We start from the raw sequence: 27813 nt of genomic DNA, 5'->3' as shown, positions 1-27813 counted from the left end.
GACTACTTTCTTCCTCTTTAATTGATCCTCTATATAGCAAATTTCAGTATTATTCTCTTCAGCACAATTTTGTCAAGATACATCAGACTTTGAGGAAATTGTGGAACTGAAAATATTGTTTTACCTGTATTCCTAATTGAACCTTACATTTTCAACTTGAACCAAAAGGTCTGCTTTCAAAAGCTGAGTAGGAAAAAGCATTCCTAAATAGGAGAAAGCGGGTCAAGTTTTATTAAGAAGTAGAACATTTCAATTAATAGAATTCTAATGAACTATGTATTTTTCTGCTACTTATTGTTGAACTCTAATGAATTTATAGGTAATTACCAAATTTTTTAAGAGAAATTTGATTCTTAATAAATGTAGGAAAATTTCAGTCAGGAAATTTCAGTCAGTCAGGAAAAATTCCACATATACAGACTTCAAAAAATTTAACAAATTTCATCATCATGCTTGCTGTAATTTGAAAGCAAGCAAATAAACTAAGTACAATAGAGATAGTTAAGTGAAAGTGTTTTAAAATAAATTAGTACTTAATAGAGCCAAAGAGTGAACCAACAAACCTATAAAAAAAGCTGAAAAACTGTAGCTGGAGGAAGCTGGAAGGAATTTAGCTGATGAAATTTGTGAAGCTTTGAAGGACCAGTCCTGTCATCCTAAATCGTGCTGGGTAAAATCCCCTCCTGGAATAGGACCATCAGAAGGTGTGTGAATAATTTTTTTTTAATCTTTGGCACAAAGATTATGCCCCTGTTTTGAAGACATAATGCAGCACCTAACTGATGCATAGGCTTTGCAATGGACAGTGCCTGAGGGACGAGTCCACCACCCTGGGCACTCAATGCCCCTTATCAGTTGGTAGGGGTTGACTGGGTGGCAGTGGCTGAACTCTCAATAGGATACATTTAGATAAAGTGTTTCTGTTTGTAAAGAATAATTTACCTGTAACTGCTATCAGATTTTGCCACAGTATATTCCAATAAGCTAGACCAGTGTTTAGCAAATGCATAGGCAAGTTTATAAAAGGTATAAGAATATCTAAAAGTTTTAATAACAGAAAGGCCAAATTCAGCTGTAAAATAATACTAGGAGCACCCTGCTCCCACATCTTTGGTTATTATCTTCCACAGTGTCGGAGTCACACTCAACACTGTGTAGACAGCTCTCTCTTGTTGAAATCCCCATATTCTGATTGTTTAAGGAGGGAAAAACCAACCTGGGGAATGAACTTATCTCAGTCCTTCAAACTCTCCATGTATTTAAGTCAACTAAAGGAGCATCTCTCATCCTGTCCCCTTCCCATCCAAACATACCCAACATATACACTCACCCTCAATTACACCATTGACGTTGTTTGTTTACTTGTTTTTTTAGTAATCTCCCTTTCCTATGGATATCACATTAGGACATCTGCTGTGGGGAGAATTCAGATCTCTTTCCCTTTTCCCCGTCTCTTTGAACTATATTTGCATTAGAGCAATTGTGCTTCTAATGTGAGCAGAAGAAAAGTGAGATGAGAGAACAAATGGAGTGAAGTGTTAAAGCCAATCAAGTATAAACAAACTTTGGCTTAATAGCTTCCTGTGAGCTCATCCAAAAGCAGGAAAGTCAGCTTCAGGAGAGGTGGAGGCTGAGGAAAGTAAAATAAGCCTGGAGAACACTTATTACACATTTCACGGTAATAATAATAAAGCTAATGAAGTAAATCAGGCAAAAGAAGGCTGATGCTTCCTGTTAATTTGGTAATAAACTACTTTTGATCTTCAAACGCAGTATTTAGGCAGCTAGGGCATACCTGTCAGCCACCTATAAGCACAGAACAACCTTAAGATTTCCTGCCTGGAAAATGTGAGGAAAATGAAGCATGTTTTTTGGGGATGGGCATTTTTCTTGACTTCAGCAGGTTTTTTGGATAAATTCTGTGTCTATTCCAAATTATTTATTACAACTTACAGTTTAGTTGTCAACATTTAGCTCAATGAGTATCACAGCATGATATAGAAAAAAGTAGCTAAGCAGAATGTCGCTAGACACTAAAAAACTTGTAGTTACACAAATACCCAAATAAGTGTTATAGCTGCTAGATACACCCTGCAGTTTGAATTTGGACGTGTTTCCTGTTATGTCATAGTCCCAATATCTATCTGATGTCTGCAGTGCTACGCATTTTCCTTCATCCTTGTCATTTATCTTTGCTGCTGCAGTTTATTAGTTACTAATAGGCAGAGAACAGGTTTGTTTCTTTTTCTTGTATTGCCTTTATTTCCAGACCTCAAGGCCTGCTGTTTCTCATTTAGAATTCCAATCCAATGGCACGTGCCAAGATTCAAATTTATATTATCTGTGGGCAGGAGGATCAGCCCGTTTGTGTGGCTTCAGTTGAACTGAACCACTCCCTGCACTGGCTGCATTTTAATATTTTTAATCTTGCTTTGGAAGGCATGCTATTTTAGTGAGCAACCAAATGCAGTCAAAGCTGCACACAAGAGGAGATCTACAAATGGGTTTCTAAATCAAGGCTTCTGTAAAATTAAAAAGCCAAACCAAAACAAAAAAAAACCCTTAAAAACTTGTAACTGGAGAATCTATTAGGTCCAATCCACCCACAACCATCTGGAGCACTAAGTTATCTATTGAATTTATCCAAACAAAACTTTGGACATAACATGAGCAGAAATGAGGTGAATAATTTGAGCTGAAATAATTTGTACATTAATCTTTTAAAATGTCTAAGGCCAAGAAGGCCAATTTTAAGAACTGCTGAATGACATTACCATAATAATGTGAAATAGACCATGTTAAAGGCAAAAAGCTGTTCCCACTGAAGTCAATAGCAAAATCCCACTGACTACAATAGTAGTGGGATTGGTCTGCTAAGTAGCAAACCATGCTTTAAAAAAATCAATACTTCAATTTTACAAGGTAATATGGATAGCAGTATAGTTGCCTATTATCAGACCTCATAGTCTGTGGATTTTATCTCTCTAATAATGGTGAGGTTCAGCACCTATCTTATGAATCATTGAGAGGAAAGACATAAGCCATTTCAGAGCATTTCCCCTGCCCCAGCCGAGAAAGCTCTCCAGAGGCAGGATGCACTGCACGGAGCATGCCTCCATCAGCGTTGTGCAGCAAGGATTACTCTGAAATGAATGACTGCCTCGCTCGGAAAAAAATAGCCTTAATCGCTGTGGATCTCGGTGTAGCGTTTGATGCCTAGGACTTCGATTCTAGTCCTTCATACGTGTCAACCGTATACAGAAATGCCCCCAAATGGGTCAGGTTTTCGTGTCAAACCACATCGATAAAAAAATGCAGGCAACCTTTTTATTTTGTATTTTCCTTTTTTCGTTTCAAGCATCGCCCCGTCGTGATCCAAAATAGAGCTCTATCCCATACGTTCCTCTTTACGCCAAGGATATACATAGATTTTAACAGAAATAGAGATAGACTTTGGGGAAGGGGCCGAATTTTCCCTCCCCGACTGCACCAGGGCAGTGTGTTTATTCCCTGGAGTGCCCATCGCAGGGCTGTCGGTGTCCCTCCGCCCCGGGGCTCGCCGTGCCCCACCACCCGTGTGTGCCGGGAGCGGGGTGTCCCCCCGAGCCCCGGGAGCGGGCGGAGGCGCGGTGACCGTGACTCCATCGGACATAATGAGCGCGGCGGCTCGGCAGACATGTCCCTCACCCCTCCCCCTGCAGCCATATGGTGCCGTAAACAGCCGTGCGGGGACGGGGTTTTGTTGTTGTTGTTGTCTGTGTGTCCCCCGCCCCTTCTCCCCGCGGGTGTCCCGGGGTGCGGCCGGTGCTCCCCAGCGCCTGTCCCCGGACTCACCGAGCCGGGCACAGAACGGGCATGGGGGGCGGCTGCGGAGGGACCATCTGCCGGGGCCACCCCACGTCCTGGGGTCCCCCCGCGGGAGGCAGCGCAGCCGCCACGCCAGCTGGGTGCCGGGGCTGCCCCGAGGGGGACACAGCCCTTTCCCCGCTCCCAGCCCAGTGCCGGCTCCACTAATCGATTCAGGGCTCGGGCTGGCATTGAGGGCACAGGGGAGGGGGAGCGGGGAGAGGGTGCGGCCGTGCCGCCATCGCCTCCCCCCGCCTGTTCCTATGGAAACAGTGCAATACCTCCGGGACACACACACGCGCACACACCCGCTCCTCGCTCCCACTCGCGGGCGGGGGGGCCCGGCCGGGCTCGGCCACCGCGCCCTCGGCAGCGCCGTTCCCATGGCGACGGGCTGCGGCAGCACCTGTGCGGCCATCGCCGCCCCCTCGCCCCCCGCTCCCCCCGCTCCCTCCCGCATCCCGGGCGGCGAGGCTGTGCCAGCACTCCAGGGAAAGGGCTGCGGGTGGTAGGGGCGGCGGGGGGGATCCTCTGCCCCCGCCGTGGGCACGGAGCCGTCAGCCAGCACCCACGGCGGGCAGGGAATACCGTGCGGTAAAGTAAAACATCAGCTCCGGTGTATTTTCAGTGCAGCAAATACCCTGTGCCTGCCCGGCGTGGTGGTTACTGCTGGCACTGGTAGCACCCTGAGTAATGCTAGCGGTGGAGATGGGTGGGTGATGGAATCATTGAATCATAGAATGTTGAGGGGTTGGAGTGGACCTTAAAAATCAACTAGGCCCAAACCCCCCACTATGGGCAGGGATACCTTTCACTAGACCAGGTTGCTCAAGGCCTTATCCAACCTGGTCTTGAACACTGCTGGGGTTGTGACATCCACAAGCTCCCCAGGCAACCTGTTCCAGTTGTCTCACCACCCTCACAGTAAAGAATTTCTTCCTAATATCTGACTTAAATTTCCCCATTACTCCTTATCCTATCACTACGGTTCCCGATGAAGAGTCCCTCTCTGGCTTCCTGTTCAGACACCAGAAGGTTGCTACGAGATCTCCACGCAACCTTCTCTTCCCCAGGCTGAACAGCTCCAACTTTCTCAGCCTGTCTTCACAGGGGAGGTGCTCCAGTCCTCTGATCAACTTTGTGGCCCTCCTCTGGACTTGCTTGTGATGCCCTCCTCTGTCCAAGCAGCTGTGTGGGTAGCCATGGATATGTTTCAGCACCAGCCAGCCCTGTTCCCAGCAAAGGATGGGTGCTGGTGTGCATATATGGGGATACAGCTGGTACCTATTTCATCAGGGCTGTCCTGGACTCCTAGAGTGCACTTGCAACATGGCCATCTAGCACAGGCCTCTGGGAACTATCAGTTTGACTTAAGGAAGCCCTTGACTTTGGGAGCCAGCCCCAAGTCTCCTAAGTAAATTCACTATGATGACACACGAGACCCTTCTAGCAGATGTATGACACACTACACTACACATGTAGGGCTGCCCAGTATTATGGCAGCTGCAAATACTTGCTGTAAATAGTGACGAAAATGTCGTGGCTGGCATGATTTGAGATGCAGGGAATGGAAATAAAACCTCGCACCACTGTCACTGCTGGTGTTCACCTCACTTTCTGCTTTTGCCAGAACCCAGCACTTGAGATATCTCCTGCTTACCAGCCCTGGTGGTCTTTTACTATGTGTGGGTGGCTATATGGTATGTAGTGCAGTATATAGTTATAGCTCTTGCTGAAAAGTAGTGTTGCTCCATTTTGGCCCTCAAGGTACTAAATTGGCTATTACAGGCAATAAAAATGTTTGCATATTGTTATGATAGGAAAATGTCCCCTTGGATCCCTGACATGCAAGTAGTAACCTGATATATTTTGAAGCCAGGTCTGTCCCCTGAAGAAGGCTTGTGAATCCCTTCTTTGTAGCTGAGAGGGCAGCCCAGGAACTGGGAAAAGGGGGTGGATAGGAGTAATGTCCTTAGTCCCAGGTAGTAGATGAGGTTTCTCTTTTAGCTGTAATATGAGAAAACTATATTTTATCGGCTTCACTAAATGCTGGATTGCGTGTCATCGAATACAGCTGCAGGACTGTCATTGTCTTTAATAGAACACAGCTGGGATCTAAAAAGATAGTAAAATATGTGACCAATAATAATTTCACACATGAAAATAAAAATTGAACTCCTTTATGAAAAACTAACTACAAAACCGTATCTGTGTCCTAAAGAAGTTAATGTCAAAAAAGACCAGGACACTTTCTCCTTCTTTATAGGTGTTAAAATAGCTCCAAAGTGGAGTGTTATCAACTGTTACAATTTCATTGTGAGTCCCATGGTGTTTGTAATTTTTTCTTTAAAAATCCCATCTCTAGTCAAATGCTTGTGAAAATTCTACTTTTGTGTTAAAAAAACTCGGACAAAAATCCTTTAGTAATCCCCACAGCTGTACAGAAGAGATTGTCAGTCTTAGCAACAACTCCTTGTCAGTTCTCAAAATCTCTCAAGGACCGTGGATATTTCATTATCAGCCTTTTGACTGCTGAGTGTATAACGTGCAGGTGATTAGTGTGGTTCTAGAAGCTGATACTGTTGATTTATAAACCACAAATGGTCTTGCAGGCTGCTGTTTGAGAACTTTCACTTTAAACTCTGCAAATATCCCAAGTGGACCCTGTAGACTTGGAAACAAGGAAATAATAAGAGTGTGTTTTTTTCCTAACTCATAAGATTTTTCAGGCCAATTTAATGATTTTCCATACCTTGTTTCATTAATTCAAACATCAGTTGAATAATTATCCTTAAAACAAAGACCATAAATAATGAAAGATGAGAAAACAAAGGATATAATTTCAGCAGAATCCTTTCAACGTAACGCCTAGTAAGCTCTTTGAAAAAAATTCAGAAGGTGCTCAAAATATAAAATGAGACAAATTAAATTATAGAGATAGGAACACTGAATACATCTTAAATTATATAAAGCTCAGCCTCATAATAGGAGTGTCTAGAAGCTTCAGTTTCTGAAGTTGACAAATCAGATTGTAAAAGCTTAATATGAAAAAAATTCCCAGAGTATGCTGCATCATAAAGCAAGACCTGGAGAAGGAGAGCATTGTAGTAAACAGCTCGCTGAAGACCCTATTTCCCAAGTCCTGTCTCTCCACAAGCAGAAGACATTCCTTCTGCTGCAACACAGGAGCACAGGAGGATCAAGTGTGAAAGCAACATCAAAGCCTTTATTTATTGGCCTCATCATAGTAATAGGTTGACTTCTGGGGGACCAAAAATGCAAAATAAATTGCTACAATAGGTACAGCATCAATAACTCACAAGAATTAATTTGGAGAATTTATGTAGCTTGAGTTACACATAGCATCAGCTGAGTTGATTGTGATGGTTCCTTCTAGTCGTCACTACTGCGTGAACAGCAGGTTGAGGGATGTGAGTCTTCTGCTCTACTCTCATGAGATCTCACCTGGAGCACTGTGTCCTCAGCACAGAAAAGACATGAACCTGTTGGAGCAGGTCCAGAGGAGGGCCATGAAGAAGATCAGAGGGCAGGAGCCCCTCTCCTGTGAAGACAGGCAGAGAGAGCTGGGGTTGTTCAGCCTGGAGAAGAGAAGGCTCCAGGGAGAGCTTATTGTAGCCTTTCAGTACTTGAAGGGCACTTGCAGGAAAGACAGAGAGAGACTTTTCACCAAGGCCTGTAGTGACAGAACAAGGGGCAGTCCTTTTAAACTGAAAGAGGGTAGATTTAGACTGGACATAAGAGATTTTTTACAATGAGGTTGGTGAGGCACTGAAACAGGTTGCCCAGGGAGGTGTGAATGCTCCATCCCTAGAAGTTGGTTTGGGTTTTAGCCAGGTTGGATTGGGCTTTGAGCAATATGATATAGTTGAAGGTGACCCTGTCCATAGCAGGGGGGTTGGAACTAGGTGATCTTTAAGGTTCCTTCCAACCCAATTCATTCTGTGGTTCTATGATTCTGTCTCTGTAACTCATGATACTCTGTTTAACTGAGGTCTGGGAAGGATGAAAGCAAACAATGGGATGCTAGATTGGATACTGTTGTTGTAATAGGGTTTTTTTTTTATTTCAGTGGATACAAAGGCTGAAACATACACTGAATGGAGAAGGAATGTCTATACGGTATAAGCAGAAACAAGGAAACAAAAAAATGGGGGAGAAAAAAAAAGGAGCATCTGAGCACAAAACCTACTAGGAAAAATGAAATAGAGCAAAGCCTTTTGCCTCAACATTCAATATCTGTGGGAGAAACAAAAGGATTTTTTGGGGGGTATCATCAGAAATCATAAAATGTATTTGTCAAAAAAACCTGAAGAAAAAACTATTTCTGACCCCTGGAGGAGAGTGTAATGATGGCATTGTGTTGTGAAGTGCTCTCAGATGGCAGGTTACTATTAAAAATGACTGAACAAGATGGGAAATGGGCTGTAGTGGGGAATAGATAGATGGGCTAAAACCCCAGATACAGAATGAAACCCCATCTGAAATGCATTGTATCAGCTGGTGACAGCTACCTTAAGGGTCTGTTCATTTTTCTTAGGCTACATTTAGCCAGCTTGCCATGCCAGTAAAATACTGTTGAATCAAATTGAATTTAATTTCACACACCCCCCTCCTACATGAAAAACAAGCCCACATATTTATCAGACATGCAGCTGTGCCTGATGTCTCCTCAGAAAGCGAATTCCAGGATGCATGCAGAATACCCCCAATGAAAAGTTATGCTAGAAATGATTTGATTTGATGGGAAATGACTGTGTCATTTCCCTTTAAAGATTGTAGCACACACAAAATACAGTACTGTAGTAGGCTATTTGCACAGAACAGGGCTTGCCTGCGTGGTCTTTTTAAATCCTCTTGGTGATCCGTGCGAGTTTGGCAGTTGTAGACACAGATTTTGAATTTAGAGTTGTCCTAGTGAGGGAGAGCTGGCCTTGTATGTGGTTTGGGTAGCAGGTGTGATTCATCAATAAAGTAATAACATATTTCTCTTAGAGCAGACAAGGCTTAAATCATGTAGATAAAGTACATAGTCAGTCCCCATAGCTGATTCTGTCTGTTGGTGCAAGTACAGCAAAGCCTTCTCAGTTTTTTTGGGGAGAGTGGTTGCTACAAAGTGCAAGCGAATGAGTGGATGCAATGCATTTACAAAGAGAGAGATGTGACACAAGAATTTCTACTACACTGGCATCCTTGATTTTACTAAATGTGTCATGAAACACATGATCTCCTTCTGCATTGTGTCTTGGGAAATGTAGTCCAGGAAGAATCAAGCCTGATGTAAAGAAAAGGGGAAAGTTTGAGAAAAGCAAATTGCAGCTTCTTGTAAGCACAGCACTATATCAGAAGATGCAGTTTAATGTTAAGTTGATGGAGAAAGGAAAAAAATATTGTGTTTGAAAATTCAGTCCTTGTTAATGTTTTGTTCAGCAGAATAAAAATATTCATGTTGTCAGCAGCAGCAAGATGAAAACAAATGTTGCCTTTCCTTGTAAGATAAACTTGAAATTTTATACCCTTAGCCATCTCTAATGAGTATGTGAAACTATGATTTCTGTATTTGCTGAGGAACTAAAACTATTGATGGTGTGTCCCTAGTCCTTTGCAGGCAGAGCATCATTTCGGACAAAATAGGACAATTTGTGAGATTGAGCCATAGTTTATTAAAATCAATGGGATTTTAAATTATGCTATTATTTGTGAAGAAAGAATGTACTGGACCCTGTGCAAGGGAAGCTGTTTTTGGCAGGAGCAGAGCAGGAATTGGGAGATACACTGGAAATAAACAAGGCGGTGACATGGCAAAGCCTTAGGGAGGTGATCACCTATTTCTCACTGCCACCAAGAGGCCCTTGCTAACTCCTTCTCAGCAGATATGATCTAGTATGAGAGAAACTTTATTCCCCAGATGAGTACTAGAGAGGGTTAGTGTTGTGTCTGTCTTCCAAGTGAGCATCACTAAGAAACAGCAACACAACAGTCTACAAACCTTTTGTAGCAGACTCTTGGCATGGGCTCAGCCAAAGTTTCTGTATTTACCTCTACTAGTCTGTCAAATAGTCTCTCAGAGGCAATAAGGAAACCTACCTCAGATGAGTCATTTAAGACAAGAAAATACATCATGAGCAACAGATGGCAATCCCTTTTCTGTCAGGGGATGGACTAAGTCACCATTTGATTTTTTTTTCATCTGTCCCTGGTTTTGTGTAGTTCTATCCCTCTCAAGAGATCCCATATCACATTGCAAGCTAAACCATCAATTGCAGTGGGCTCTGGGTTGGATGGCCATATCCATCGTCCAGGCTGTACACATCATGTGTATGTCATGAGAGGAAGAGAAACATTGCTGTCATTACTGAAGACATCCGAGCGCTGTGTCCCATTAACTTGATGCAGCCAGAATACACAGAGGAGTGAGAAAATGGGCAGGTCACTTAATACTGGTGAATTATGGTTTTGCTACAGTTTGAATGTAGTGGTTTAAACTAAGATATTGGGTGAGAGAGCGCCAAATTCTTATGAACTTGATGAATAGTATAGTCATTATACTGCATTTAATACATAATTGAATTCTAATCCTATGTTTCAACTTTTCTTCCTGTTCTTGCAAACAGCTGAGAAATTTAAAACTTTATCATTTTTATATAAAGAGATAAAGTCTAAGTAAGGATGCATATTGTTAATATGTAAGGATACATATGTTAATATATTGTTTGGCTCTTGTTTTGAGCACAGAATTGTAGTAAGAATTACAAAACTTCATATAGTTTGCGTATTAATCATTGTAGGTATGAGAAAATAAGCATGAACTTTAGACAGAGCAGCCTTATTTCAACTGCATCTTTCCTTTTCCTTCATCATCTGCGGTATATATACTAATATGAGTGTGCAAAGTAATAGTATATGGTAGTAAATTTGTGGGCATGTCTAGATTAAGGCAGAGACTCTCAAACATCTGATTAACAGGGAGTCTTCAACTTGCAAATACTCTGATTTCCTGTCTTTTATCATGCATCAAATATTGAGTAAATCTGGTTACCTGCTTATTCAAAACACCTGTTTTTGCAGTAGTGTTGAGAAAATAATGGTTTGACTGTTTCTTTAATTCTGTTAAAAAAGAAAAGGGATGGTGGGCAGCATAATTAGTGATCAGAACTGGAGTGTACCTCTTATCTGCATTAAAAACCCCCAGGAAGCTGTTACTTACAAAAACTAAAAAGCTGAATTTACCTGATAAAACAGCATTTGCAAGGTCAGTGTTGTAATGATCACTGTTTTGAACTGTTTGCTGCTCAGGGCATGCTCCAGATTTGATGCAGGAAAAGTTCTGAATCAAATTTGTGTAACTGAAGATCGAACTCCTTTCTACTGGGAATTTACAGTTCAGACATTGTCCTGTTCAGTTTCAGAGCAATATAATAAAGGAAAGTAGTTCCATTCACTCTCCCATTTAATAATCATATTAGGTAAGACTGCAAAACATTTTAAAGAAATTCACCCAGAGGCATATCTTTTAGGTATAGCCTTTTGAAGAAGGGGACTGCTATGCAGCAAAGGTCTGAATGAGGCACACAATAAACATGAACCCACTGAATTTCATTGCCAGTACCGTAACAGACACAGATTTTGATTTCCAGCCCTCTGATGAGTGTTGGTGCCTGAGCATGCCTGGGAGAACATGCACACAACCCCTGTGGAAATTGCTAACCATAAATCTGTTTAAGCCCTGGAAAAAGTCGTGTTTGGATGTTTGGACTGCATGAGGAGCTGCAGATGGACTGAGAGAGGAGCAGGGGGGAGAAAAATTAAAAAGTAGCAGGGGAAATGCATTTTATCTTACTCCTTCTCTAAGAAGAATCATTCTCACTCCTACAAACGTTTAAGTAGACTATTCTCATTGCTTTCAGAAGGGCATTAAGGAAGACAAGAATAACTTACATTCTTAAGTGCTTACTGCAAGGTTGATACATCTTTAGTTAGAGAAAAATTGAGTTTACTGGGTCTGCAGAGAAGTCCAGGAGACTGGGATGGTTGTATTCTCTAAGTGCGTAAGCCTAAGACCAAATAGAGTTTGGTGGACTTTCATGAAGGTTTGTCATGCGTAACATTAACAATGTTTCCTATTACACAAACGGCTTCAATGTAATATCTGATACCGAAGAATTTTCCTTCTAAAGGAGATTACCAAAAGGCTCCCTTTTTCAATCACTGCCACCGTTTTTCTCTGAGATTCTTTTTATACCTATTTCATTTACAACACTGTAACAAAAATTAGTTGGCAAGGTGAAATTGTAGATCAGTGCTGAAAATTTCTCCTGAGCAAAGACTGGCTAATACCGACTTCAGTGTACAGTAGCAGCATGTTTGTGCTGAATGGTGGTATGAACTCCCCATCTGCAGATGTCAGCCTCCTAACTATCACGCTGGTCGGGACTGAACATATGGTGGAGCAGTGTTTTTCAAAACTTGGTTCTGCTGGCAAGGATTTGCCTCTTCATGCTGTGGACTTTATTTATGATTGAGGAAGAGAGGAAGAAGAGATGGAGAAAAAAGTGGTGTAAATGATCCGACTATCTGCAACAATGCTTCCTCACAGGAGCACAGGATTTTTGCCTGGGGCACTTGTTCTTCCCTAGGTTACCCAGGACAGAAGAGTGTTGCAGGAGTGAGAAAAACCACAGAATTAGGGAAATGCAATTTAATTAAAGAAAACTCGAACAAATAAGTCATTAAAAAGCCCCACATAAGTCTGTGAGATAATTTCATTTTGTAAAATTGCGTCTGTGCACGCACACAAAAATATTAACAAAACTAATTTAAGAAAGGAATATTCTTTATTAACCAATTAATTTAGTTTGATGATGCCCTCCCTCAGGTCAGAGGGAGGATGAAATAACTTATGGGTTTTTTATGTATTTTGGAAGGATAACTTTTGCACCCCTCTGTGATGAATTTTCCTGAAGACCATGGTTATGTATTTGGTCCATGGCATTGTTGGCTACACCAAAAACCTTATTGCCAATATATGACGTAATATTTGCTGCTTCTATTTCAGACGTGGTGGAGAGATTGAGTATCCAGTGTTTTGCCTGATTTTTTTGTGTACTGTGTTGCTTCATCTGAGAACAGACCCTAATCCCTACAGTTCCTACTTTGCTTATGTTTGTAGGTCATCAGGGCTGTCACACCACTGCTGCTAAAACCACATACAGGCAGAAGTCAGTGACCCATGCAGACTGCTGAGTCCCCAGTGACCTCTATCCCATGTCAGGTAACATTACCTGTGCAATTACAGTGAGCCCCTTCATAATCCCCACTCATTTGTCCTTGCAGAAATCTAGAGGGATCTCCATTGGAAGCTGTTAGTTTAGGAATATTTAGTCTGGGAAGTACCTCTTTGCTCCCTGAAACAAGCAGCTCTTTTCCAGTGTGGGAAGTATATTGGTAATGTGGTCAGAGAACCAGGACACGCATGAACATGGGTGCCCTGGAGACTCCTGTCCCCTTTGGCATTGGAACTGGGGCCAGTTGTCCTTATTCTGTGCTTGGCCTTGCAAGTGAGGTTGCTGAAACAGTGCCTGGGTTGTATCAGTGCCAAGGCTTTGTATAGGTCACACAAAGTCACTGATGTTTTCTCATCTGTCTCTACCATAAGCTGCCTGTACAGCACCAGTGCAGCTTAAAATTTGATCCTCAGTGTCTTACTGATGATGCTAACGAGGTTACCAATTAATGGCACCTTTGTAGCAGTGGTTTTGGTGATGGAGACAGCTCCCCTGGGAGCTGGGCTGAGACCATGAACTCATTTTGTATAAGCAAGTGAACAGCTGTTGTAGAAACATCGATGGGAGAGATTAGGTCACACACTTCATCTCCCTGCCACCCCAGGGCTGTTCCTTGCAGTAGGCAGCAGGTGAAAGGAAGAAGTAACTTTAAGGGACAAAAGCCTTTGCTGGAGTTGCACCCAGAGATCTAGACACAAAACCACTACATCCCATTAGCAGTCTTCTGATTCATCCCCTTCCCCCGACTTTTTGAAGTATTTTATCAATTGGCTAGGATTTTGAAGCAATTTATTTTTTTTTAGAAATTTTGTCACTGAGCAGTGTTGATCTGCAGTGTGGTATCCTCTTAGCACCTGATTGCTGCATGTAACACTTGGTACTTGCATATCACATTATTTATTAAAAAAGTGCCCTCTGCAAACACCCCTGCATGAGTATTTTGAATATAACTTTAGAATATACATTTAATTTTGCAGGCAGTGCTTTGGGGTAATGATTTCTCATTATTAAAGCTTCATTTCTGAATTAGGTTACTTTTGGTATGGAGTAGTTGCATTTCATCGGTCTGAAAAAAGGTGGCATTATAGATCTACATTGCATTCCCCTAGTGCTTGAATACCTGTAAACTGTAGCGCACTTTAAAATACAATTATGGAATTGTTCATTTTTTGAGCATGATGGGAATGTTAAGAGTTAACTTCTAATTAGTAGCTTGTCCATTTCTTTTTGCTGAGCTGGTGACAATACCAGATATTATAATTTAGGAAAAATACCCAAAACATACTAAACAGGCCCACTCAGGGTTCACGCCTATTCATTTTAAAATCTCCTTCAGTCAAAAATATTTGAAGAGAATTAGTTGTTTTACCCTTGTACCCTTATTCAGGAAAATCAAATCTTTTCATGCTAATCAAAGATACAAAGAACTGTCTATTTTAAACTAAAGTAAAATTAAGGTTTTTTATGCATTGTAATTGCTAGAAACTTTTAGAAACAAAGTTTCATGGGAATTAATGTACAGTTTGCTGAGCTGTCTGAGTGGGGAGCTGAAGTCCCTTCCCTTTAGAATACTCACCAAGAGTAGTTGACCTTTGCAGATTAGCTGTGGGATTGAAAAGGCAGTTCCCCTGCCAAGCATTTAGCTTGGCATTGCAGTCTTCTCTGGAAAAGTCTTGGAGTAACTGTTTACAGCTTGGCATATGTAGTTAAAATGTATGAAGAGTAGGAAGACATGAAAAAGAGAATGTCATTTCAGTACTCATACACTGAGTGGACACTTGTGCTTCAGTGAGTTGTTATCTTTCTATTGTTTGACTAAGCCTGATGGTATGTTTACAGTTTTTTGAACAGCTGAAGAAATCTGTACACAGAAAGATTAGCTCCAGCCTCAGAATCTTTTCTTTGAACCTTTTATGGTGTCTTAGTTAGGAGATACGTTATTTTATAACTATCTTAACACTTACCTTTATGTTCAAATTCACTTTCAGTAAAAGAATAACATTACTTTAATGAGATGAATTTTCACACCTTTTCAACCCCTTTCATGGTAGAACTGAAATCTTGACAGTTTTTTAAGCTTAAAACCTGCAATTTCTTAGAATTCACACAATTACAGAACATTCTGGTAGAAGGTCCTCATACCTAGATGACTCCTTTAATGAGTCATCAAGAAGGAATACATGTATTAAAACTTTGGTCATGAATGTAAAATTAAACAAAATGCTTCAGTTAAATTTGGCTGTGTTACACTCAGTTCAGTTATCCTTGATGTCCAAGCTAGGTTTATTAGCTCTCAGCTGCTTACCAAATAGTGAGTTTGAAGTGGGCAAGTGAAGTGTGCTGGATGTTTCCAGAACTGTATTGAGTATTTTAAAAAAAACCCCAAACCAACAACTTCAAAGTCAAAATTTAATTCTTTCTAATAGAAAACTAACCCACTAGAAAAGATATGGCACCCTTCAGGGAACAGGAAATAATACAGTCTGGTTATAAAAAAAAAAGTAGTTATTGCTTTTCTTTTAAAATATATAAACTTCAGAACAAACTCTTGAATTTTCTTAGATCAGAAATTATTTTCAAGTTGATTTTTTAAAATGAAGAATTAATTGGTAAATTATATTTAAGTTCAAGTGAAAAAAAAGGTAATGCAATAAATTGCTTTTTTTTTTTTCAATTATTCACCTTTGAAGTGAAAGCTGCCATTTCCCCATGGGTGCTATATGTGCACTTCCTCTCTCTCTCTGTACAATTCTAGCTTTGGTTTGAATGGAATTGTCACATACATTTCACTGAATATGATGCATGTAGTGCCTGGGTTAATTTTTCCTGTACTAAATACACTGACTCAACAAACTTTTGTAGACAGAATAGAGCATTAATTTACTTTCTCTGTGAAAAAATAAAGAAAAGGAACAAAGGCCAGCTCAAATTAGACTTCATCTAATGATGGCAGTATCATCTGTTGTTTTAACAGGCTAGGGAGGTGGGAATTGTCTGGAGAGGGAGGCATGTAGGGGGAGTAATGTGGCAAATATGGTCTCTACTTCAGAACAGGTGTTTGTTCATTATCCTTCTGCTCTCCCTAGTCACACCAGGGCCATGTGTGTTCCTGAGCTAGATCCTTAAGTATTTTCCTCATCGGTTTGGGTAGTGTTCACCACAATGTGTGTATGTGTGTGTGTGTGAAAAATCTTATCTTGTTGTCTTGCTAAGGAAAATACGACTGCATCTGGACTGACATTTTAGTCTGGAAAATGAATAGGTCTGTGGAACAGACCACCTTGCTGGGCTTTGTTTCACACCACAGTGTTTTTTCAGTGCATAAATGGATTCTTTTTAGTAAAAGAAAACTGCCCTTTGTTCCAGGTGTTCTGGGTTGTGACCCAGAATGTGTGTGTCCATTGCAGGGGACCAGGTTAGAGACAGCCTGAAATACTTATGGTGTGCCATCAACTCCTTGGTATCAACTGCTTTGTGCTACAGATGTGCTGCTCCTGTGGTGCCCCACTTGTTCACAGAGATACAGCTCATGGTGTTTGGTTCACCTGCAGCAACAGACTTCACAAAAAAGTGAAGTGTGACTTGTCTTGTGACCTGATTTTGTTCAGAATGGTTGTGTAGATATTTAAACACCTAAGGAAAAAAATAATCAAGTGTTAGTGTGCTGAGAGAAAAGAGTATTCAGACCTCAGTTGAGAAGTAACTCTTAACTATGAAAAGTGTAACCAGGGCTCTGCCTGTCCCTGTATTCCTCACCGGGGTCTTCTTACCATTCCTTCAGTGCTCTGCGTGCCCTTCATCTTGAGGCATCTTTTTAGAATTGCCTCTTGTTTCCCATGTCCTTGCTTGTTTTCAGTAGGAGACACAAGAGTTGGCAGCCACTTTCCATGTTTCATTTCAGATCTCTCCTCCTGCACTGACACGGATGATGATAGATCTGCCTATTGCAGAATCACAGAATGGGTAAGGCTGGGAGAGACCACAGTGGGTCATCTGGTCCAACCTCCCTGCTCAAGCAGGGTCATCCTAGACCACATTGCACAGGACTGTGTCCAGACAGTTCTTGAATATCTCTGGTGACGGAGACTCCACAACCTCTCTGGGCAGTCTGTTACAGTGTGTGGTCACTTGCACAGTAAAGAAGTTCTTCCTCAGGTTCAGGTTGAACTTCCTTTGCATCAGGTTGCCCCTTCTGAAGAAAGATGAAAAAGAGAAGTTTCTACCCTTTTTCAGTGTGGAAAGAGCTTTAAGTATTTATCTCAGAGACAACTGGTCAGGTTATTATCCTGTTTGTGCCAAAGGGGCCTCTGAAGATACCTTTGAAAGTACCTTGTATACCATGAAATGATCTCCAGGCCCATTTTACTACACTTCATGGAAGGAAAAATGACGGACCTTCCCTTTGCAGTTGGGCAAGCTGGATTTCACAACCCATTTTCTCTATTTGCAAGTGTTTAATTTAATAAAGCTAGTGATTGACACCAGATGATGACCTCACCTGAAAGGACACAATAGAATAGCCCTTTTGGGCAGGATATTTTAGACTTATATGGCACCCAGCATACACTCCTTACTGTTTATGGACAGAGATTTGGCCTTGGTGCTTTACCATCATCTGGACTGGTACAAGAGATAAAAGGAGAAAAGGATTTCTGCTCAATATTGATTTGGTTTCTCATGCTCTTTATTGGGTGTCTTGTACTCACCTATAAAGACAGTCAGAGGACTTTTTCTTACCTACAGCTTTCATAGTATCCCCAAACTTTGTGTCTGTTGTTAGTTTTAGTCTCTCATCTCAAATGGCAAATCTACTTGCCATTTTACTTCTCTTTATTTTCATAATCTATTTTTACAATTAGTTTGACTCATTGCTGCTATATCCTAGGTTATTTGTTTAGTCCTTGTAGGGTTTCTTGCTCTAAAGGTTCCAGAGGGAGAACTTGTTAGCTGGAAATGGTTCTGCTTTAATATAACTCTGATTTTTCCTGTCTCCATCTGCTGGTAAAATATGAGATTTGCTGCTCAAAGATCATATAATGAGAAACAGAAACTATAAATTTCAAATAATAAATACCCCCTTAGCTGCTATAGACACTTTCCACTTGGAACTGAATAGAAATGATCAATTTATTTATTTTAGGCTGCTTAATAAAAGCTATCAAATACTAATAACTTTTGATGTTTTGTCTGTTTACACTGCACTGACAGGAATGAGTTAGATATTCAAATGGATGTACTAATAACCTGGGAATTCAAATATATGGGCTGATGTAACTAGATTTATTCATTACTATGGGAATAAGAGACATTCTAAAATAGTCATCCTTTTTTTTAAATATTAGTATTTTTTACAGTTACTGAGCAAGCAGATAAAGGAAATAATGTGTAACAGGATTTTCAATCTGAAATTATTTTTACTAGTTTCTGCAGACAGATATATAGGGTTCATTTATATATCAGCTACCATTGGTTCCCCCAAACACTTACAATACAAAATTTTCCTGTGTTGAATCCAGAGGGAGTAAAACATTTGCATACAATCATGTCAGGACCTCATTATGTATAAACTAACAAAGTGAAGGTTTATGTGCAAAACTTTTTGTTCATTCAGAGTATGGAGCTTCAGTCAGCAAAAGACTTTGTTTCCCATCCAGGGGACATTCAAGATATGATACTAGCCAGGAGACGTGTGGAGACATAAATATGCTTTAACTCTGCTGTTGTCTGAACTGGTTATATGAGAAAAATGATATTTCTGCATTCAAAGCAGTCTTAGATTTATATATGATTTATATTATGTAAAGAAATGTTTAGGTTGATTGTTATTTACATCTACTCCTAATGTTTTGTAGGTGCTTCTGGCTTTGATGCTTTTACAACAGGGTTTTTTATAGACCTGAACATTTTGTGTAAAACCATGAACAAAGCCTTTCCTTTTATTTTCTATTTCCGTCTATCATGTCTTTATAGGAATATTTTTTGAACACTGTCAAGATGCTGATAGTTATATTCATTCACAAAGTAAGAGGATGTTTTATGAGACCTATTTTCTCCAAGAAATTTTAACATGAGATTGGGCAGGTATTCTCAAGCAAGGAATTACAAGCACTTTTGTTTCAGTGGCATTAATTTTAAAGGCTTGTATTAAATTTTTTTCTCCTCTGCAAAGTAACTATAAAAATGACAACCTTTCATTTAATAGATCTTTTTGCTGTCTTAAGAGTTTTATCTATCTGCTTTACTGGCAAACTTTCTTCCCTTCTCTACTCCCACAAGCCCCATATATTCCACCTCAATAAAAGAGACTGCCTATCTCCTCAAACATCATTGTTCAAAGGGATCCTTAGGACTTTCTGAAGGGTGCACAACTCTCTGTAAAATTCACTTCTGTTCAGAAATCTATTCTTTGTGTTCGTATCTAAAAACAAACAAGCAAATCTCTCTTTAATCTCAGCGTGCAAATGGATTTTATAGGGCTGAAAATGAAAAGAAACATCTATTTATTTGTATTCTAAGAACATAGGAAGATTTCTGTTTATAGATAAAAACAAGAGTAAACAGGAATACCTGTAACGCAAAGAGTAGAATTAAGTTGCATCTCACTGGCAGAGATTGAAACCATTCCAGCAGCTGTAAGGATGAATTGTATTTTGTCAGTGTCTATCACACTGCTGGCGAGAGAGCATCTGAGATGACTGGTTTAGGAGAAGGGCATGGCAAACCTCAGTGATGGCTGAAACAAGTGGGATGAAACTCAGCCTAAAAGATTTAAGAGACTAAGTCCAATGTTTGAAGTGAAACCTTCAGCGAGGCTTCCATTCCTAAGTCATTTTTGAAAGTGTCTTGGACTCTTGCCATGCTGAATAAAAGTCCTAAAAATACCTCAGTGATTTATAAATATCCTCCTTGCTATTTCAGAGTTGTTAGTGCCCAAGTCACTTTGAAAGTGTTATTTAAGCTTCTCAGTCCTAGAGTTATCAAGAAGGAACCTAATTAATATCTAGCATATCCAAGACAGGATTTACTCAACTATCCCTTGACAGATATTTGCCTAACCTGGTCTCTAAATCCCCCTGTGACATACATCCCAAAGCCTCCCCAGGCTAACTATGACTGTACTTGACTATCCACATCAATAGTAAGTTTTTCCAAATGTCTAATGTAAATCTCCCATGCTGTGGTTTAAGCCTATTACTTGTCCTGTCCCTTGTGGACATTTCATTGCCTTTCGGTCATGGGAATAGCATTACCATGTATTCTCTCATTCACTTTTTTTGGCCTTAGTTGAAGCGAAAAAAAATGTCCCCTTAGGCACTGTGAAAATTTATACCCAAAGCTAGCTTATAAGGAAGAGAGCTTCTTTGTTAATGCCTTTATCAAATAGCAATTTCAGGATAAAAGTGTAGTGTAATGGCATATGGCAGGAAAGCCTGATACAACTGCTTCCACTTCAGAGACTTCATGGTTTAATGGAGACTTGAGGTTGTATCATTTGCCCAGCTTTTTACTCATTGGGATGTCAGTATTGAATGTCAAAAGTATCAGTAAGTATTTACCTTATTCAAGTTACTCACCTGGTGTATTGCTTCTGCAGCTGAGGCTTACATCTCTGCACAACATTGCATGTTGCCAGATGAACTGTTTTCTCACAGCAACTCAGCACCTTCTGCAGCACTGCAGGAGTTCTGAAACAAGGTCTACCTTATTGCCTTATGCAGCACCAAACAGAATGAAGCCCAACCTAATCATGTCCAGGCCCCACCAGATAAAGTTATGGTGAAATTACAGGTGTAGATGATGAATAATAGTGCTGTTTTTCCTTGAAGCAGTTTCCACTCCATGTAAACCATTTCTTTCCTACCCTTTTCGACTGATAAAGTTTGGAAAATTTGTATTCATTTTCTGACACTTCAGTTAGGAGTCATGAGTTTGTGCAGATTTTACGTCTGTGCATTTTTAGAAGTAATAGCAATGCTTACTGTTTTATTCAGCTGCATGGAGAAATGCAGCTTCAAGAGAACCCCCACATCATACTTTGGGTGTTCATGTCTGGGGAGGGAGGTAGGAGGACCATTTGAAAGAGCACTGCACAGTACGGCCACCAAAAGCAGCAAATGAGTTTCATTTTCGAGTTTCTTCTTTGAATGTATTTGTAATGTTTGCCTGTGTCAGCTCTGCTGAGGTGGCTTCTCAGGTTTTAAATTAATATCGTTGTAATACCTTTCTCTTTAATTAAAAAAGAGAGCTCCCTCATAGGAAATTCATGAAACAAAACTCATTAGTAATAAACAGATTAAATCTTTATCAGTTAATCAACACTATAAAGTTCTGAGTGTTTGGAGAGCGGTGTGAGATAACACTGTCGTCATACTAAGAGTGTTTGAAATTATTAGGGATCCCACTGTGCTGTTTGGGTGGTGAGAAAATAATGATTGAAGATGGGCCCCCCTACAGTGCTCACATGTGAATTCCTCTAAAGATGTGAAAATCTGGATTTTATGTTGTCCCCATCTCTAAAGCAAATTTTTTTTTTAAATAGTAGGCAATGGTGGTGGGTAGTGCCAAGCAAACTCTTAATGATGGTTGTACCAAAACTTGTCACATTGCCACAAAATTTTTGAGGTGGTGGTTGGTGAAGTTTTAGAGACTAATCATGGGTTGGGAGCCTTGCTGCTTTCTCAGATCAGCTGTTCCCAGATGATCTCTCTGAGGCTTTAATGTGTGGTGGAACTGCACTGTGAATTCCTCATCTTCCTCCACCCTGAATCCTCAACACAGTCATTTCTATCAGGGCTGTGGCAGCCCTTTCATTACACATGTGCTGGAGTTCTGCCCTGGTCCAGCTGTCTCCTGTGGATAAAGAGCAAAACTTGCTGTGCAGATGGAAGATACTGGTAGCTTTGGGCAGGAATCTCTTTGAAGAAGGTTGGGCATAGTGGAGCAGGACAGGATAAAACCTGTCTGGCTGGTAGTGTATCAACACCTGCTAATCCTCTATCATTTGGAGTAATACACATTTAGAAAGTTATGCTATAAAATGACTGGCATTTTCTCCATTGCTATTAGGAACATGTCAGAGCTCCTCTGTGTCACCCTAGGGGGTTCTTTGGAGCCATTGGGATTATTTGGGTTCTTTCCTTGAAATATATGAAGAATTAAAGTAATTAAGGGTGGAATAAAAATAGGAGCAGTGAGAAAAATGAACCCTGTTTTTCCACATCCAGCAAACTTAGTGGAATGAGTTAGCAAGAAATTATGAGAAAGGGACAGCAACTGGGAGTCATACATGGTTATTACTTTTTCATTTCTCATATTTTGTCTTTATTTGGTCACTGTAGCAATAATTACATATGTTTTGTCACAAAGGTGTCTATGTAAACCAGTTTTGTTGTGGCATGAATTACAGCATCAGTAATGGTATTATCAAATATATTAAGCTTGGGGCGCCCTTATTGCTTAAAATACACAGTAAAGGTTAGGTTACACTGCTGCTTCCAGAGATCTAAATTCAAGTACACTGTTGGAGTACAAGTGAATTGACCATTCTTATTTTATTCTTCATATACTGATGTTGCATAATAAAATGCAGCCTGCTTGATAGATGTCTGTTCTGGAAAAACAAGAGTCCCAGTTCCTGCCCCTTCTTTAGAACTGAGTCCATAGGCAGCTGTAAAACAAAAAAAACCTCATATGGATGGTCCTATTAAAGAGGTGGGAACTGAACTGCACTGATTAATTTGAGAGACATTGGAGAGTGTTTCTGTTTAGAAGTCTTTAGCTATTGTAGCACTATGACTTTTAAAAATCAGATGGTAGGTGTCCTCACTTTTCTGTCAGTTCTTCCAACCGGACATCTGTGTGCAAAGTATCAAATTTTAAAAACATCCCTTTCTTTTCCTCATGGTGTGATATGTCTTCATGTAGTATGTCTTCAAGCAATTTTTGCAAGGTTGTTTGTGACAACTTCCTTTATACTTATAATTACAGTCAGCTCTGTGAATTAAAACCTTTTATTAAATATCTTTATGAAATGCTAGGCACAGATTTACTGGGAAAGGAATGAGAGGATAAAAGGACTCTTGCGTCCTTACTAACAACCACATAATGCATTTTTGTGCCATGTGTTTGGGACCACTTCTGCCTTTGAATCTGGTTTGTGCATTTGGAGAAAGAAGAACAGATACTTTTTGTTTTGTTTTTTAAAAACTAGAGTGGAAGAGGCTAAATGCCTTGGCTTGGCTAAAGGGACTACTTGCAAGGGTCCATGTGATCCTTCTGATCACGTGGCTTTCCTACAATACTCTGTCGGTCATTTGCAGGGTGGGTGAGCTCCCAGTCTCAATGGAAGGGCCTTAAACTCCCTGTTAAAATATGAATGTATTCCATAATTATCATAATTTATCTATTCATCTTGTCTCCCTTACTTTTTCTGTTCTCTTTCTTTTTTCATTTCAGGATGGAGTAGGTGTAGACGAGAAGCTATCTTTACGGCGGGTGGCCGTTGTAGAAGATTTCTTTGACATTATCTATTCCATGCATGTTGAGACTGGACCTAATGGAGAACAAATCAGAAAACATGCTGGACAAAAGAGAACGTATAAAGCAGTAAGTAAAAAAACAACTAAAAGTGGACATGAGTCTCTAAGAATGTGAATTATTTGGACTTAGTCACATGTCATGAGATTTGTGTTTTTGGGTTTTTTCCAACTTTATTAGTACTGCAACCCTCACCCTCAAATTGATTTCAGACATCTTTCAGTAATGCATGAAAACATAGTTTAGAAATCACATTTTCTGTGTAACAAGGGCCAGATCCATCGATTTAAATAGAGATTCTCTCATTGGTACAAGAAAAGAATTTATTATTTCTGTAATGGTTTGGCAATTTCTCTAATAACTGTCTTAATTAATTGTTGTTAAAAGGATGAAGTGTGAAAGAAGACTTAGAAGGTATTGCCACAACTTGTCTAAATGAGTTGCTCTATTTCAGCATATGAATGAAGTTGCCTTATAGTTTACAGCTGCAGACTAAGTATAACTAATGGTTTAATGGTATGAAAACTTGTAAATGTTCTAAATTCAAAGGACTGGAAAGCTACTAGGTATAATAAGGGAAGTATTGAGAGGGCAGCTGTCACACCTGTATAAACTGACTGAATAGAGAAAAATTATCGTTTCTAAGATTTTTAATTGCATGTTGTTGCTTGACCTAATCAGTTCGGTCACTACCTTAAAATAGCTATAAATAGCTTTTGTGTTAGTGACACAAATATAACACTTTATTTTTTTATGGAGAACTAATGAAACATTTGCTACACTCTTGCAAGGTGCTTAAAACGTGTGTTCTTGCCTGGACTTGGATAGCCAGCCTTCCATGTGCAGGGCTGTGATAGCACCAGGAACACTCAGCTGATCTTGATGCACCTGCCCAGCTGTTTCCAGTTGCTGAAGCAGGAGGGGCTACCCAGAGTAGCAGGGCAGGGGCCCCCAGCTCATCACACAGCCCGGGCCAGGGTGCAAGGCATCTGAGGTACCTCTCCCTACAGTCCCAGCGGGACAAGGCTGGCAGGGGGCTGTGTGCAGGATCCTGAGGTGGCCTGTCACCCTGCACACAGTGTTCATTTTAAAAGCAACCTGCAGTTATGTCAGCTGTTTTTCATCAGGGGTCACCAAAATGTGGGAGAACTCCAGGTTTGTGATTAAATTTTAGCTGTAAGAAATAGCTGTTCTTCCATTACTATTCCTTTTCACCTATATAACAGTCTTTTCTATGTATTTTTGAATCCCTTCACAGATGTTTTATTTATAGGCTATTTCAGATGGTTTGTTGTGGGATAAGCTCTCGACAAAATTTCTTATGATTTTTTCCCAGTGGTATTGACCTTAAGATAGATATATGAAGACATCTTTCATCTGGATGTGCTTTTGTAAGGCTTGGAGTGTTATTTCAGGGGGAACAAACACAAACTGTCTAAATTAATTTTCATTTGGCACCTCAGCCATTTTGATACTTGCTCTTCTCTTTTAGAAAGCATTAGAAAAGTAATATTTTCCATTGGCCTTTCTCTTTCTATTTTGTTTTACTTCAGTAATCTGCTCAAAGGTATAGGTCACAAACTTTGTAGAATAATATACAAATGTAAGGAATGCTGCCAACCAGAAATACAATACTTCAAGTCATCATCCTACAAATACATGCCAAGTGTAATATTTACTACTGTAAGAATCCTATGATTGCAGGTCAGATAAGAAATTTGTTTATTGTGAACAGCATGAAAGACAACTAGTATAACTATTTGTGCAGATTCAGTAGTTTCATTGAATGCCAATTTTATTGCAATTGAGATGTGAACTTGTGCATTGTTAAGGATGCCCAAATATAAGTTTGTGTCATTATTGAAGTCTGCAATATTTGTGCATTCATTTCATTGTGTATTAGTTTATTAAGGGCATTGAGTCATATTTTCCAGTGATGAGATTCACATATATAATTTTGAAAGACTTCCATAGATTTAAAAAAATGTAAAAAAGACTCCAGAAGAAACTAATTTCAATTCTTGCTCTCTATCCTGATGTAAGAATTAGATTAAGTAAACAGACCTCAAACTCTACCAGATCATCTGGGGAAATGCATGCTCCTTTTATTGGACCTGTCCATTAAAATGCCTTTACTAAAAATTAAGAGCTGTAGTGCCAGTCTGTTCCAGGAAGCCACGTAGTATCTACCTTCTCTGTGGCACTGTAAGGAGGAAAAAGGTAATATCTCAGATTACTGTCTTACAAAACGTTACTCTCTAAAAGCTTTATAAATCAAACTGAAGTACTTTGGTGGTGTTTAATTTTATTAAGTGAATTTGGAACAAGAGTAATTTAGTCTTGTTTCTTTATTCACATGTCAAAAGTTAATCATCCTTGAGATCTCTGCATGTATTTATCACGCATGAGTATTCACCAAATAGTTTGAGTGAAGAATTTTTACAGGAGAGATGGTTGACAAACTGTATGCTGCAACTACTATTTGTTAGTCATAACTTCTGGCATGTGATGGTCATATTGCTTCTGTTCTCTGACTGGACAACCAAAACACTTTAACAAAGAAATTGTGGAGAGAAAACCACCACAAATTTGGTACAAAATTGCTAAATTCTGAAGTTCGTAAATATTGTCATGGATTTTCAGTGTCTGAGTACTTCTGAAAAGTTAATGGTACAGCCCTAAGAATTGCAGTGTGTTGATTTGAAGTGCATAATTTGCTTATAGGTGTGTGAGCCTCTATTTTCAGTAGTGAACCTCCTGCACTCAAAATTTTTAATAACATTCAAGTATGATTGGAAGGGTAATGAAATTATCAAAGGTGACTTAATTAAAAATTGTTTGCATTTATATAGAGTAACAAACTAGGAATAACTAGAGCCTTTTTAATTTTTGATAGAGTCACCCTGGGTGCCAGAGTGCTCGTATACATCAGTATGTGTCTCTGAAAGTGTGTTCAGAACAGCTTACAAATGCAATTAGTGAATCTGTAACTGCACTGCCTTGTTTGTGTTAACTGTGTGGAAATGAATGGCATTTTTACAACTGATTGATTTGTGTGGGACTTCCTATGGCAGAGCTGTGCAGGAAGATAAATAGGATATGGTAGTTTGTACCTCTAAAAGAGCAGCGTATTAGAAAGGGAGCCCTTCTGTTTTAATTGGAGCAGCAATGTACCAAGATCAAACTTTGGGATTTTTGACACAAACCCTATAGATAACTTAAGGAAGTATCTGTTCTTCAATATTTAAGTTTAGAATAAGGTCCCATTCTCTTCTGTAGCGCACTAAAACATCATAAGGAAATTGTACAAGGTCTGTGTATATGATGTGGGAGAGTAACTTTGAAAATACGCAAAAGAGAGCGAGTGTCCTATTTAACTGGTAAGTTTTGTGCTCAGTTCATGTGTATACAAGGTAAGATTGATGGGCTGTGTTCCTTGCCAGCATAACTGTAGGTAGGTCTACACCAGCAAAAAACCAGGCATGACTTATATGTGTGAAACGAAACTAAAAACTTTAAATCATATCCAGAGTTTGCCAGACTGAAGGAATAATTAATATGATGCTTATAATCTCAGCTATTTTCCTGGTTCCCAGGGAAGTTTACAAACAGGGAAAACACTGAGGGCCTTGATCTGGGAGATAATTCCCTCACAAAGGCAGGATATGTGACACAGGGCCTGGCCAAGGCAGTTGCTCAGCAGGGGCACAGGTGACTAGGAAGATGCGGAAGGTGAAAAGAGCATGTTCCTTGGGCCAAGGAAAGCAGAAGTGCCCAAACAGGTCACTGCTTGTCGTGCATTTTCCCCCTGGGTCCTCTGCCAGGCTCCATAGGAGGTGGGGTGAAATGTGCTGATGCAGGGAATGTGGTCAGGAGAAAGTACCAAGGATTCTCATAGGGCTATCTCTGCTAGCAGTTGCTGCTACAGCTCAATGTCCAAGAGGAACTGCATTGCTTTGGATAGTATTTTTCACTTTCTGTTCTAAGGGAGTTATTTTTGTATAGGCATCCCGCCCTGAAAGGAGAACCATGGCATCAAAGTGGGGATGGGGACGCACAGGGCAGAAGTGATAAGGAAAACAATCCAACTGGTTGTATTAGGAAAGACATGCAACAAGTGCATAGCAGA

General features: G+C 40.1%; 1 protein-coding gene across 5 annotated transcripts in view; it reads left to right on the top strand.

Annotated features, from left to right (window-relative positions):
- The window catches only part of NOL4 (nucleolar protein 4), a 190638-nt gene that overhangs the window by 11200 nt on the left and 151625 nt on the right, over nucleotides 1-27813 (top strand). For 3 of the 5 annotated variants that reach the window (XM_027750204.2, XM_027750186.2, XM_027750222.2), the window contains exon 2: nucleotides 23604-23753. In XM_027750204.2, the coding sequence (XP_027606005.1) occupies nucleotides 23604-23753 (150 nt within the window). Of the gene's footprint in view, nucleotides 1-4339; nucleotides 4441-13033; nucleotides 13136-23603; nucleotides 23754-27813 lie in introns of those variants that run through there. The other 2 variants (XM_027750230.2, XM_027750212.2) reach the window with 2 other exon arrangements.

Source organism: Pipra filicauda, unplaced genomic scaffold (assembly GCF_003945595.2).
Source record: "Pipra filicauda isolate LSUMZ 115617 unplaced genomic scaffold, ASM394559v2 scaffold240_size1633699_pilon, whole genome shotgun sequence".
Lineage (NCBI taxonomy): Eukaryota > Metazoa > Chordata > Aves > Passeriformes > Pipridae > Pipra > Pipra filicauda.
The sequence above is the reverse complement of the archived record's forward strand: the minus strand, read 5'-3'. Positions and strand labels throughout refer to the sequence as shown.